We start from the raw sequence: 13,667 nt of genomic DNA, 5'->3' as shown, positions 1-13,667 counted from the left end.
AAAGACAAATTGGAAGTATTGTGAAAAATTAGAAAATAAAGTGAGAATCCAATGGTTGGATATCACTTACAAGGTTACTTCAACCATTCAACCATTCATTCACTCATTCAGTGAATAATTATTGAGTTCCTACTATCTGCCACGTGCTCAGCTAAAGGTTGGTTTTACAAAGGCAAAAAAGAGAGATATGTCCTTGACTTCATGAACAGGAGACAGGATCCCTAGCTGAACAGCAGCAGTAAACAAAGAAAGAAAAAGACTTGAAAGATAATTCAGAAATTATTTTAACAGGACTAATGACAACTTGGATGTAAATGGTAGGGGATGAGAGATTCTATTCAAAGAAATCTTACTAAAAGTTGCCATTTACGACTTGTCTACTATTTTGGGCACTATCAGATATCTTACACAGATTCATTTTCTAATTAAATCCTCAAATGAAGTCCTTCAAGACAAGTATCATTATCCCCTTTTTGCAAATTAAAAAAGCTGAGGCTCCAAACAATTACTAAAGTAGCTTGCCCAAGGTTACACATCCAGTGAGTGTCAGAGCCAGGATTCAAATTCAGGCCAGACTCCAAAGCCAATATTCTTTCTTCAAACATTACTGATTCAATAAATAGCTCACTAGAGAAACACCAATAAAGAAAGCCTTCCAAATTATAGTTAATAAATACAAGTACAGGTCCATCTAGTTAAGGAAAACACTTGGAAATCTGTAATTACTTCAACTCAACAACCATTCATTGAATGTCCACTCTTGATGCTTGGAGGGAAAATATAAGCAAGACAACATAATCATTGATTTCAGGAAGATACTAGTCTCACCATTCAGGCAAGAAATATAGCCACGAAATAAACACGCTAATAAAAAATTTTTTTAATTAAAAAAAATCTCACACCATGATAAACTTTAAGCTATGACAAAACATTTACCCATAAATTCAAAGGTGAAGTGATCACAAGTCAATACTAAAGGTGGTTGCACGTAGACTGATAATTTGGCTTTTTGCAACACCACACGATTCTGTAGTGTGACCTAAGGAAACAGAAATTGTTATTAATAGAAAATTAAATTTCATCCAAATTGATAGAATTGCACAACTAATTAAAAAATTACTAGCAAATAAAGAGGAAATATTATCTGAGAAAAAATAATTTAGGCGTAGAACATAAAATTAACATAAGTATTAGATTAAAATGTTCTATCCAGTTAGAAACCAGGCTAAGGAGTTGAACGGACTTTTCTCCAAAAAAGATACACAAATGGCCAACAAGCACGTGAAAACATGCTCAATATCTTTAGTCACTATGAAATACAACTTAAAACCACAATGAGATAGTACTACACATCCACTAAAATGCTATAATCAAAAGGACAGACAAAAATAGGTGTCAGCAAGAACGTGGAGAAACTAGAACCCTCATATATTGCTGGGAATGTAAAATGCTACAGACACTCATGAAAATAGCTTGACAGTTTCTTTAAAAATTAAATATAAATTTAGCACATGACCTCCCAATTCCATGCCAAGAGAAATGAAAACATACGTCCACCCAAAAACCTGTATGCAAATATTCATAGCAGCATTATTCATAATAGCCAAAAGTAGAAACAACCTAAAAGTCCGTCAACTGATGAATGGATAAACAAAATAAGGTATAACCATACAATGAAATGTTACTCAGTAATAAAAAGAAATGAAGTACTAACACATGCTACAACATGGGTAAACCTTGAAAACATTATGCTAAGTAAAAGAAGCCAGTCACAAAGAACCACATATTGTATGATTCCATTTACATGAAGTGTCTGGAATAGGCAAACCTATAGAGAAATAAAATCGATTAGTAGTTGTTTAGGGATAGGAGGGGGCAGAGAGAGGGGAAGGGAAGTGGAAGTGACAGCTAATTGGTATTGGGTTTCCTTTAGGGGGGAAAGAAACATTCTAAAATTAAATCATGGTGATGGTTACACAACTCTGCAAATATACAAAAATCATTGAATTGTACACTTTAAATGAGTGAATTGTAAGGTATGTGAATTCTATCTCAACAAAGCTATTTAAAAATGCTCTATCCGGCCAGCCCAGCGGTGTAGTGATTAGGTTCGCATACTCCACTTTGGCAGCCAGGGGTTCGAGGGTTCGGATCAGGCGCGGAACTACACACCACTTATCAAGCCATGCTGTGGCAGCATCCCACATATAAAATAGAAGAAGATGGGCACAGATGTTAGCTCAGGGCCAATCTTCCTCAGCAAACAGAGGAGGATTGGCAACCGATGTTAGCTCAGGGCTAATATTCCTCACCAAAAAAAAAAGAAAATATGCTCTATCAAAAGCAAAGAAAAAATCTGCCCTTGTGGCTGGTAAATAATTATGCCACGAAATATTATATGTGTTCATTCTTCTTTTCACGTATAGAGGTGACATTATGAGTTATTTATCTTATCCAGTATCGGTATATTACCTTTTGCACAAGTTAATTATTCTCTAAAGATTTCCTTACTAGGTGGATATTTACTAGTCTAGACACATATCAAAGCACTACATTTTCTTCCATGGCTTAACACAAAAAATATATGACATAACTAATGCTAGAAAATATCAAAGAATGGCAATATTGACTGCTGCATTTCTAAGCTGGTTGCATTTCCAAACTGGTGCTTTTGCTTGATGATGTTAAGAAAGCCTTCCCACACCAATTAGAATCAATAGCTAAGAATTCTGGGGCAACAGTTTGCCTGAGAAATAGGGTGGATATGGGTAAAGAAGGCCAGGACTTCTCTCACTCCCCCTGAGGAGGAGCGTCAGTAGAAACCATCAGGCCCAAGGATCTTTACTGGGCCACAGCGCCAAGGGGCATCATTTTCAGGCTATCAAAGAAAAAGCTTAGAGATCTGTCTTCCATTAGGCACATTCTCTCTTTGGATTTTGTCTCCTAAAAGTCCCAACCTCTTTGAACAGTCTCCTTTGGATGAGTTCATCCACATGGCTGGTGTGGTAAGCCAGACTTATCACAGCCGCCTGCCCAGGCAGGATTGCTAGACCAACCGAGTCACAATCTCTAGGGGCAGACCTCGGTTTTGGTATTCTTATAGCTCCCCACGTGATTCCATGTACAACCAAAGTTGAGAACCACTCTTCTGTATGGCACCTTTGCTATGGAGCAGTTCAGTCTAGTTATTAGATTCTAGTATGTGAGACAGATACATTTCTTTATTAACTGACATAATGTAAGGGCATACCTATTTTTATTAAAGTAGCTTTGAATTTTCTCTTAAGTAAAAGGCATGTATCACCTATTCCTTAATTATATATTTGTACACATATACTATGGAGAGAAAAACAATATACAGAAATATACAACTGGCCCACAAACATTATATACATATAATTAGATTCAGTAAATGCCTCGTATTAATTTTAAGTGATATGGGTATTCTGTACACCTTAAAAATAAGTTAAACTAAAGATTTTGACTTGTAAAGTAAAATTTTTAAAGGACAACTATTGATGCAAATAAATACAATAAACACAGCAAACGAACAATGAATCCTTGATTTTACTTTGTAAGCCCTGGGAATACATGGGGGAAATCGACATGCCACAAACAAAGCTTTCTTAACAATGTCTGACCATTATAAACAATATAATACCAGGGGCCGGCCCGGTGGCACAAGCAGTTAAGCGTGCACTCCGCTGCAGCGCCCCGGGGTTCGCCGGTTCAGATCCCGGGCACGCACCGATGCACCGCTTGCCGAGCCATGCTGTGGCGGCATCCCATATAAAGTAGAGGAAGATGGGCATGGATGTTAGCTCAGGGCCAATCTTCCTCAGCAAAAAGAAGAGGATTGACAGATGTTAGCTCAGGGCCGATCTTCCTCACAAAAAAATTAAAATAACAATATAATACCTTTTTAGTAAAACCCTGATGCTAATTATGGGAAGAAGAAACTACACAAGCACCACAACTGATATTCTTTCACATAGCTAGTCCACTAAATAAACAGGACACAATTTAAATATTTTACTATTAATAATAATACAATGCTAGTCTGCACATATATTTTAAAATAAAATTAGTAATATTAATGTTAATAATCATTAGCAGCTTCCTATATTCATGGAACCATGCTAATAAATTATTTATGTGTATTAACTCATTTAATCTTCACAACATTGTAAAACAGGTACTATCACCAAAGAACATTTTACAGAAGAGAAAACTGGCTCAGAGAGGCTAAATAACTTGCCCAAGACCACTCTGATTATAAGTGGAAGAACCACGGTCTAACTTTTGTCTTCCAGCCCATGCTCTTAATCAACTGTGGTTAAGTCTCAACACAACTCTCCAAATGAAAAAGTATCCCATTTCACAGTTTTAAAATAGAGGTTCAGAGAAGCCAAATAACATGCCCAAGACCCTCAAGCTAATATGTGCAAGAGAGTTAAAAACTATGACCAGGAACTCTCATGAGAGCTCAGTTTTAAAAGTGAAAATGAAAAATCCTTAAGGTAGTAATAAGCCATTCGTAATAGAGCAGACATTCTGACTCTGCCTGGCATAACGATGTCTACTTAGACAATAATCGCACAATTTTACATTGTTACAAGAAGTGTTTGCGTTTGGTTTAGATGCACGATCGTGATAGCTCTCACACACAGATTTACTGAACCCCAACAATGGGTTAGGCACGTTCAAATGTGAATCAAGGAGATGTACAACGAAAATAACTCTAGTAACAAAGAAGAGTTGTGTTTGAGCCAAAGAAAGAGTTCAAGACTTGGCAAGATCATAAACTTCATATTTCAAAAGAAAAATAATTATAGAATATTAAGTGGAAAATATAAAACAATAATATCAGAATTTTCCATGCTATTTTCTGCTTCTAACAAAATGAAATATGATCCTTAGGAAATAGAATATCAAATTTTTATCCTAGATATATAAACATGATTCCAAAGGCCAAGTATTAACAACCACTCTGCCTTGGTTGCCTGGAATAGATGGTCACGCATCATGCACACATACTCAAGGTAGCCACATCTTCATTCACTTGGAACGGATGGAAAAATTTTCTCAATTAACAGGATTTATTACGATGGAAACTTGCATGGTTATATATCTTGGCTGCTGTTGTTATAAAAGGCTATAAGGAGAGATTTATAACAGAAATTTGTATAGAAACTGTCAGACAGAATCAGGAAGTCATTGTGTCTGCTGTGTAAGTCCAGCTGATTCTATGCAACCCTTGTGTGTTGCACTCTTTCTCATGCTCTTATAATGGCAATAAGGAAGAGAGCTGTGACCTAGTGATTCTCAAATATAGTAAATTCTACTAATGAAGGGGAATTTTCCAGTAGTGTCATGTCATCGTTTTAAGGTGGTTATTACATATGAAAGCCTAAGAACTGCATGGAAGGGAAAGGGGTGCTTACTTATAGCAATAACTAGTAGTTAGGGGAAAAATTAGCATGATCAATGTTATCTGGGTTAGGTACCAGATTTCTTTTTGCAATTTATAGTGTGCTCCTGAATTATTATGCGTATGTGTCTCAACAATATCAGTAGATAGATATAAAAGAGGTTTTCCTACACTAAAATCTACAGATCATTCCTGGAACTCTGCATGTTTTTTTTTTTTTCTTAAGTGTTTGATTTCTTGCCACTAATGCTTTTCCAGACTCAGAAGTATTAATGAGATAGAGCCTTTGATTGGATAGTGGGGAGGGAGACTGGGGAAAGATCACCCTTGTTTCCAGTGGCAAGAATCCAAAAAAATTAGCTTAGGACACTGTTATAAGATTGGGCTCCTTTCAGCTTCTACCAAAGATCCCTACACTTGGGCCACCCGTTGGGTCCAGTGTAAGCGAACACAATTGGTAAAGCCTGGTGCCCCGTCAAGCTCCTCCAAGGACAGCAGCCCATAATCTAAGAAAACATAAAGGCCCGTCCAAGTTTTGACTATGAGAATCGCCAAGATCCACAACGTTTCCTCCAGGGTCCGGGCAGTGATAAATATTTTCAGCTTAATAATGTGCTGACTGATTACCACACTTTAATCTAAATGCCTTGAGAGGGTTCTACATTTGAGTTCTAGTTCTAAAATTCTACAATGACAGGACTAAAAATCTTAACCCAAACCACAGCCTTCATATTCTATTTTTTTAGGACTATCTGTCACTACTCTACTTTGTGGCTTCTTCATTTAATATTTTCTTGCTTTAAATACATCCATTTAAAGCTAATGTTATGGCAGATAGATGACTGGGAATTCTTTTCAAACACACACATAATCATACATCGAAGAAAGATATTATTAACATTCATATGATTCTCCAATATATGTATGATGCTGCAATCAACTGGTTGGTCTGTTACGAATGGTGATGATACAATTCCTTTAGCATATTTAAAATGCTAATTTTGCTTCTGGAAAAAAGACCCTAGAACATACTACATATTTAAATAATGGTAGGAATGAGTCATAACAATTGTTTATATTATATATATATTGCTATAAATGCAATTATCAGCTTTATATTTGTAGGAAACAATGAAGATTATCTATTCACTACCCAAGGCCAGGGAAATCTTACACATTTCAAGTGTTTGTTTTACATTTCATAAGCTACTTATATGGTGACAACAGTGACAGATGTGATGAAATGTGTCGTATTGTTTGCAACCATGGTACAATACCTTCACTGTGACTGAAGGGACAAGGTCAGTTCCCACTTCAACATCAGTAGCTTGCTGTAAACAGAGAATTGAGAAGAGAGGGAAGAAAAGAATAGTTTCAAAATTACATGTCAATGAGTGAACACAAGGGGTGTGATATATACTTCCCACCACCAAAATAGGGAACTATCTATAATGGATTTTTCACTCAAATGACAAACTAAGAGTCAATGTGGCTTTTTGGAGGCCTTCGTCTGGAAAGTCATGAGCTAATGTTAAAAAACCTATCACCCAAAAAAGGGGAAAAAAGGTCACCTATTTTATTATTAACTACTCTATGGCCAAACTTACTTAAAAGTTGAAACTAATTAATTCTATTAACTCGTCCTTTATGTTATATAGAAGAAGGCCTCCTTGTATTTTCTAGATAAACATTATGTCATTCTTTTAGGTCCTTGTATTTTCAACTTGCCAAAGGTACATTTTATTCTGATTAATAGTATGTATCTAAGACATGTAACTAATGACATAAAAACTGTCCACCTAGAAAATAAAATGAAAGTAGGAGTATATTTTTTTTAACTAGCACATATCATAAACTAGTTCACTCTTTGAGCAACAGCCTAGGTTACCTGGTCCTACCTCTTAAACAATTCAGAATATAACATAATTGAGCAAACACTTCCTTATAATTTGTAACTTATTTTTTAGAGTGGTAGATTGAGAGGAAAAAATGCTCCCTCTATGACAGAATAAGACCAAGGGGTAACATATTTTCTAATAATACCCATATGGATTCCTGGGGAACAATTAAGATCATAAAGTCTCTATCCAACCAATGACTAGATCCATTGTGCCTTAAGTTAACCTATTTGAAATTTTTTTGCTAAGAAAAGCTAAGCCATTTCTAAGCAATGGGGATTGCTATGATGTAATGGGCATCAGCATAATTAAGAGTTGGAAGATTCATGTCCTATTTATGACTCCATAGGAAACCATATACAAACTCCGATCCAACTTCTCAATCAAGAAGATAGGATAGCAATGTTTGTCTCTGCTATAAAAGATCCCATTCTAATATAAATTATATTGTTTTTTGGATGTGTGCTTTCATAATAATGATTCAAAATAAAATATTAAGTCAGGCTTTTGCTCTGGTATTACCTAAAATCCAGGAAATGTTTTATAGTTAACTGTCCATGGATCTAGAAGAGAAACCAACATCTCCTGTTTCCTGCTCTTTTCAATCCATGTCTAAACACCTAGACACTTCAAGGACAACAGTCCTTTAGGAACATAAAATTATAGCCAGAGAGAAATGGCTATAGGAAAACACTATGGCACCACAGCCACATAAATCGTTGGGCTAATGTTTTCCAATGGGATGAATACGATACTCTCAAGAATCTCTTAAGAAGGAAAAAATAGTAAGACAGGGAAAATGAAGCTGGAAAAAGACACCTAGTAAAGAGGAAACAGCACTCCAGGTTACCAATAGGGAACTATATATTACAATACAGTGCTATTACATAAAGCTTTGACCCACAAAGATCAAAAGTTGCTAAAGAACAGAAAGGGAATTCCTCATTCCAAATGGCCTATGTTTAAGAGAACCTAGGAAAAATTATATAAGTTGCCCAAAGGAAAAAAAGAATCATTTCCAAGGCAAGAAAATGTGTGTACATTTGTCAGCTAACTAAGCAGAAATGTTCCACTCAGACTACACCCTTCAGGTAGAGTGAGAAATGGTGTGTGCTGAATGACCAATGTTTCAAACAGTGCCTCTACTATGCGACTCAGTTGAGTGAACGTTTCTTTCATATATAGTCCTATTTTTTTTAAGTATACCCAACTTACTATACTATGGCAATGTTAATGTGATTTTTATCACAACTTGAGTTGGCTCTTTATGCTAAGATTAACTTTTGAAAACTTATGACAACTACTTACTATATTATGCTCTAACTCCAAATATGGGAGTCATTTCCTAGGCAAAATTACATGACATGAAGTCCAAATACAGTAAAACCAGTGAATTCAATCACTGCCTAAATTGATAACTTTTGGAACAGACACAGATAAATTTAATAGATTTTGCCCAAACTGCAAGCAGTAACCAGTCATAATCTAACAAGTGCTTATAGAAGACTAAACAAGGAGATGGGGTAACATAACCAAGGACAGACTCCCTTCATCTTTCTTGTTTCTCAGCTTTATTTATTCATTCACAGAGCAAATATATATTGAGCACCCATTATGTGAAAGACACCAAGGGTATGGCAGTGAATGAGACAAGCAGTAGAATGAAAGTGGTGGTGGTGGTGGTGGTGATGATGATGATGATGATGATGATGATGATGGAAATACTAAAATATAATTTTATTACTATGATTATGCTGGTTAATTATAACAATTCAACAAACTAGATTCTATTATTATTCTCATTTTACAGATAAGAAAATTGAGACTAAGAAAATTAAATACCTTGCCCTGGGTCACACAGATAGAAATGGGGGAAAAGTAATTCCTGGACCGATTGTTTACTTTTAAACTACCCCTTGACCACAACCACCATAATGTTTTAAAGACTGTAAATTATCAAACGCTGAGCTAGGCCTTTCATAAGAAACATCATCTCATTGAAACTGCAACAAAAATCTTGTGGGATCAGTATTATTCCTCTGCATTAGGATTATCTCAATACTCTGGTACTGAAAAAGTTAAAAAACAAAAAAGTAGATTCAGAATAATGGCAAGAACTCCTTCTACTCTTCCCCCTCCCTTCCCTTTTTTTTAGACAGAAATCCTGCCTAAGGAACTCCTTACGACACTAAAAGGCTAAAAATGTATTTTTTAGATAGTAACAAAGCCTAAAAGATGTTATCCTCCCTAAAGTTTCTATCTGGAGGCCCAGAATTTAAACCAATACATTCTGATCCTAATTCATCAGAGTCCACCATATCATAAACCCTTTTAAAGTCTGCAAATATACCTACAGACACTGAATCAAAGTTAGGAGAAACCACGGCAGAAACTTTCAAGTCATCTTCTTTCTCAGTCATGGGCCAAACACCTGTAATTTAAAAAGAAAAAAAAAAGATATTTAATCATAAAGTAGACCTGCTGTATACAGTTTTTTTAAGGTTTACGTATACTGCATATCAAAAAAACCCATAAACATACTCAGAGTTTGAAAAAACTAATACATTACAGAATTAGAAGCTTTCTGCTAATTCTTCCCCCTCTACGATATTATAAAGAAAAATAGGGTCTTTTTCCAAAGGTATTAGCCAAGATGTAACCCACTGACCGACCAGTGTTGAGAATTTCAATACCCTCTTCTTAACTACTGGTAGAAGCCCAAACTAGTACAACCCTTTTGAAGAGAAGTTGGCTAAAACTATCAAAATATAAAACGTACATATCCTGTGACCTAACAATTCCACTCCCAAGCATTTATCTGATACTTGCAGATGTGCCCAAGGAGGTTCTCTGCTGCTGGAAGTTACCAAAAACAAAAACGAAAACAATCTAAATCTATATTTCCATGAACAGGGAAATGGTTAACTAAATTATGGTATATCCATACTGCGCAATGGTCCAAGGTTCAAAGCTGTATGTAAGAGTGCCATCCATGGGGCCGGCCTGGCGGCATAGCTGTTAAGTTCACGCTTTCCGCTTCGGCGGCTGGGATTTGCCGGTTCAGATCCTGGGCACGGACCTACTCAGCACTCATCCAGCCATCCTGAGGCAGCGTCCCACATAGAAGAGCTACAACTCTATAACTATGATACACAACTATGTACTGGGGCTTTGGGGAGAAAAAGAAAAAGAGGAAGATTGGCAACAGATGTTAGCATAGGGCCAACCTTCCTCAAAAAAAAAAAGAGTGCCGTTCATCTTTCTACACTGATATGAAAAGAATTCCAAGATTGGCTGATTAATAAAAAAAAAAAAAAAAAGCAAGATGTAGTACAATGTGTCTAATATGCACATATTTGTGTAAAAATAATTACAAATGAAAATTTTCTTAAAGAATACACAAAAACTCTTGATAAAGGTTACCTTTAAATAATCTAGTGGAACTAGGATCTGGGGTTTACTCTTTTAGTACTGTTTGAATTATTTTCCCATATCCATGTTATTGTCACAACCTAAAATTTCAGAATTAAAAAAATATTTATAGTGCATAATGAGATATTATGAACAAGTGACAGAGATCCTAAATAAATAAGAAACATAAATAATATTTATGCACATATATGTGGGTATATATGCAGATATATATATATGACAGACTACCGGCTGCCCACCTAACATTCGTTCTTCCCCCCTCCTTCTTTGTGGCAGAGCCCCAACTCTGTTGAGGCATTCTCCTTCTTCTCAAAGTCATTGGATTGGTCAAATCCAATCATGGTAATTCCGTTCCCTTGACTATTTGTTGTTTTAGGCATGAGCATGGGGCTTAATCCTGGCAGATGGGATGTAAGGGAAGTTGGGAGTGGAGAGGGCTGGCACATGCTTCTGGAAAAGCTATTCCTCCCTAATAAAAGAGGAGACTTGGGAGAAATCTCTCTCTTCTTCCCTGGATATCATATTTGCACATAATGCCTGGAACTGCTGCAATCACCCTGCGACCCTGAGAGGAAACATCCCACACACACTGAGGATGACTAACTGAAAATATGGAAAGCACTTGGATGATGCCACATGAATCGGCTGTCTCACAAAGAGAAGAACTGCCTACAGTTGCCATCAGGCATTCCCACCAATACTGCACTATTTAGAACAGGAATTTCTATAACTTACTTAGAGAGAATACAAAAGGCTGCCCATTGTCCACTCAATAACCATTCTTCAGTTCTTCTTTACTAAAAGAAGCCCAATTTTATTCTAAGCAACAAAGTGCTCAGCTAAAACACAAAATTTCCCAGTCTTTTTTGCAGCTTGGAGTGGCCAGTGAGACGTGAGTAGAAGCTGCTCAGGGTGTGGCTTCCAGGAAAGATCCTTAAGGGGGCTGACAGCTTGCAGATGTGAAGGCAGGAGTTCCAGAAGCTATCTTGGACCAATAGATGGCCCTGGGAGAGAAGGAATCAGAGTCCCTGACGACAGTGGAACTGCCAAACCAACCCTGGACTGTCCACTGCTGGACTTCTTTTCCATGAGAAAGAAATAAACTTCTGCTTTGTTTAAGCCACCTTATTTGGGTATTCTGTTATATGCAGCCAGACATAATCCTAGACAACACACCTTCCAACAAGGTCACCAAGCACAAATGTTTCTAGTACTCAATGGTAGTCAACTTAGTTATCCTAGACATATTTCAAATGGAGTGTAGACTATCATTTATATGCCCATGTCTTACTGCTCTCTTATCCTTCCTGAAGACACACTGTGTGGGAACCTATCTTGATATCGTACTCATTCCTACACACCCACTCCAAGTAGAGAACATGATCAATTGTCTAAATCACAAGGAAATTCTATCTTTGAAAGCACCTACTGACAAATGTTGTTGACTACTGGTAACAGAAATGCTAGGCAGGATTCACGCTAATGAGTTGAGTATGAAAAGCCTCAAAATCCATGAGCCATACAGAAATTATTACTATAATTTCATGCTTACAACATACATTCCTCATATAACTTACACACATAAAATCAGCTTCAAAAACACTTTTATTACAGCAGATAATATACACCATGTGTACAACAAAATGTACTCTTTAAATTGGCTTTAAATTTTGCTGTAACTCTTGCTTTGAAGAAATAAAAAAAGCTTTAAGTACTGAACATAACCCACAAGACTGTTAACTTTTTTTTGCAAGTTAAAGTCTCTGTACTAAAATAAGTGGCATTTAAATGAATAATGAGGTCATCAAAAAGTTCAGAGTTTTAACTTTCAGAATCTTCTGTAATGAAATGATTTGAAGCATTTACATAATTACAGGTATTTTAATAAACAAGTATACCACGATTTTATAAGGGTAGAGAATACTAAATCTTTTTCTATATCTAATAATGAAATACTTTAAAAGTCTATCTTTTTTAAAAGTTTCTCTTTGTTTCTTTTTTAGGAATAAAACCAAATGATAGTGGCATAGAAGGGGCAGCGGACTTCAAATATTAACTAAAATTTCAGGTTATATAAATAATGAACTCTGCACCCAAGTCAATGGGTACTTCCCTAGCTTAATTAGCAGTTATTTCAAGATACACAGAAGGATCAAGGTAATGACAAGTAAAACAGCCTAACCCTTTTCACCCAAGGGCATCACTATGGCCACCAAAAAATAACTTTTAGTTGTAAGAGATTTTTCTGAGAAATGTTTTACACAATAAAGTGCTAATCAAAATGTCATTAGCACATTGTTTATGGAAAGGGCAAAAATCTCAAGACACAAAATTTGGAGTGAAAAGCCACATTAAGTTTATTTAACGAACTCTGGAAATTTCATGTTTCATATATATGCCACTGTTTCCCAATTACATTTTTAAATGACAAAATGAGATTTATAATTAAATTAATCCCAAAAACACAAAATGGAAAATGGTATATTCTGATATGACACATCCAATTTTAACCATTCTTTATTTGACAGGGAGGTATTGACAACAAATAGCTTTTTGAGTAATTGGAGGTACTTAAAAGACCTGAGTTTCACTGGTTTACTTTCAAAACTTTCTAAGAGAATGTGTGAAGCCAAAGTATAATAATTTTATTTTAATATTCATATTTTTTAAATATATTACCTAAATTCCTCTGAATCTTTCTTGGTAACATAGACTCAAAAATACATAAATCTAGTAAAGTGACTGGACCAGGATTAAGATTGGCTCTGTTGTTTTGGTTGGCTTTTGATGCTCTGCTTCTTTTATTATTCCTACTTGTTTTAACATTACTTTTATGTGAGAATAGTCCATATTTTTTCTCATTAAAAAAATACTTTTACCTGACCCTGAGAAGAGAACTTGAAGTA

General features: G+C 35.8%; 1 protein-coding gene across 2 annotated transcripts in view; it reads right to left on the bottom strand.

Moving 5' to 3' along the window:
• The window catches only part of BBS9 (Bardet-Biedl syndrome 9), a 433,858-nt gene that overhangs the window by 245,744 nt on the left and 174,447 nt on the right, over positions 1–13,667 (bottom strand). For both annotated transcript variants that reach the window (XM_058528025.1, XM_058528034.1), the window contains exons 11-13: positions 9,684–9,760; positions 6,709–6,762; positions 937–1,039 (exon numbers count right to left, since the gene is read on the bottom strand). In XM_058528025.1, the coding sequence (XP_058384008.1) occupies positions 937–1,039; positions 6,709–6,762; positions 9,684–9,760 (234 nt within the window). The remainder of the gene's footprint in view (positions 1–936; positions 1,040–6,708; positions 6,763–9,683; positions 9,761–13,667) is intronic.

The sequence above is a fragment of the Diceros bicornis genome, chromosome 3 (assembly GCF_020826845.1).
Source record: "Diceros bicornis minor isolate mBicDic1 chromosome 3, mDicBic1.mat.cur, whole genome shotgun sequence".
Classification (NCBI taxonomy): Eukaryota; Metazoa; Chordata; class Mammalia; order Perissodactyla; family Rhinocerotidae; genus Diceros; species Diceros bicornis.
This window is presented reverse-complemented; position numbering and strand designations above follow the sequence as displayed.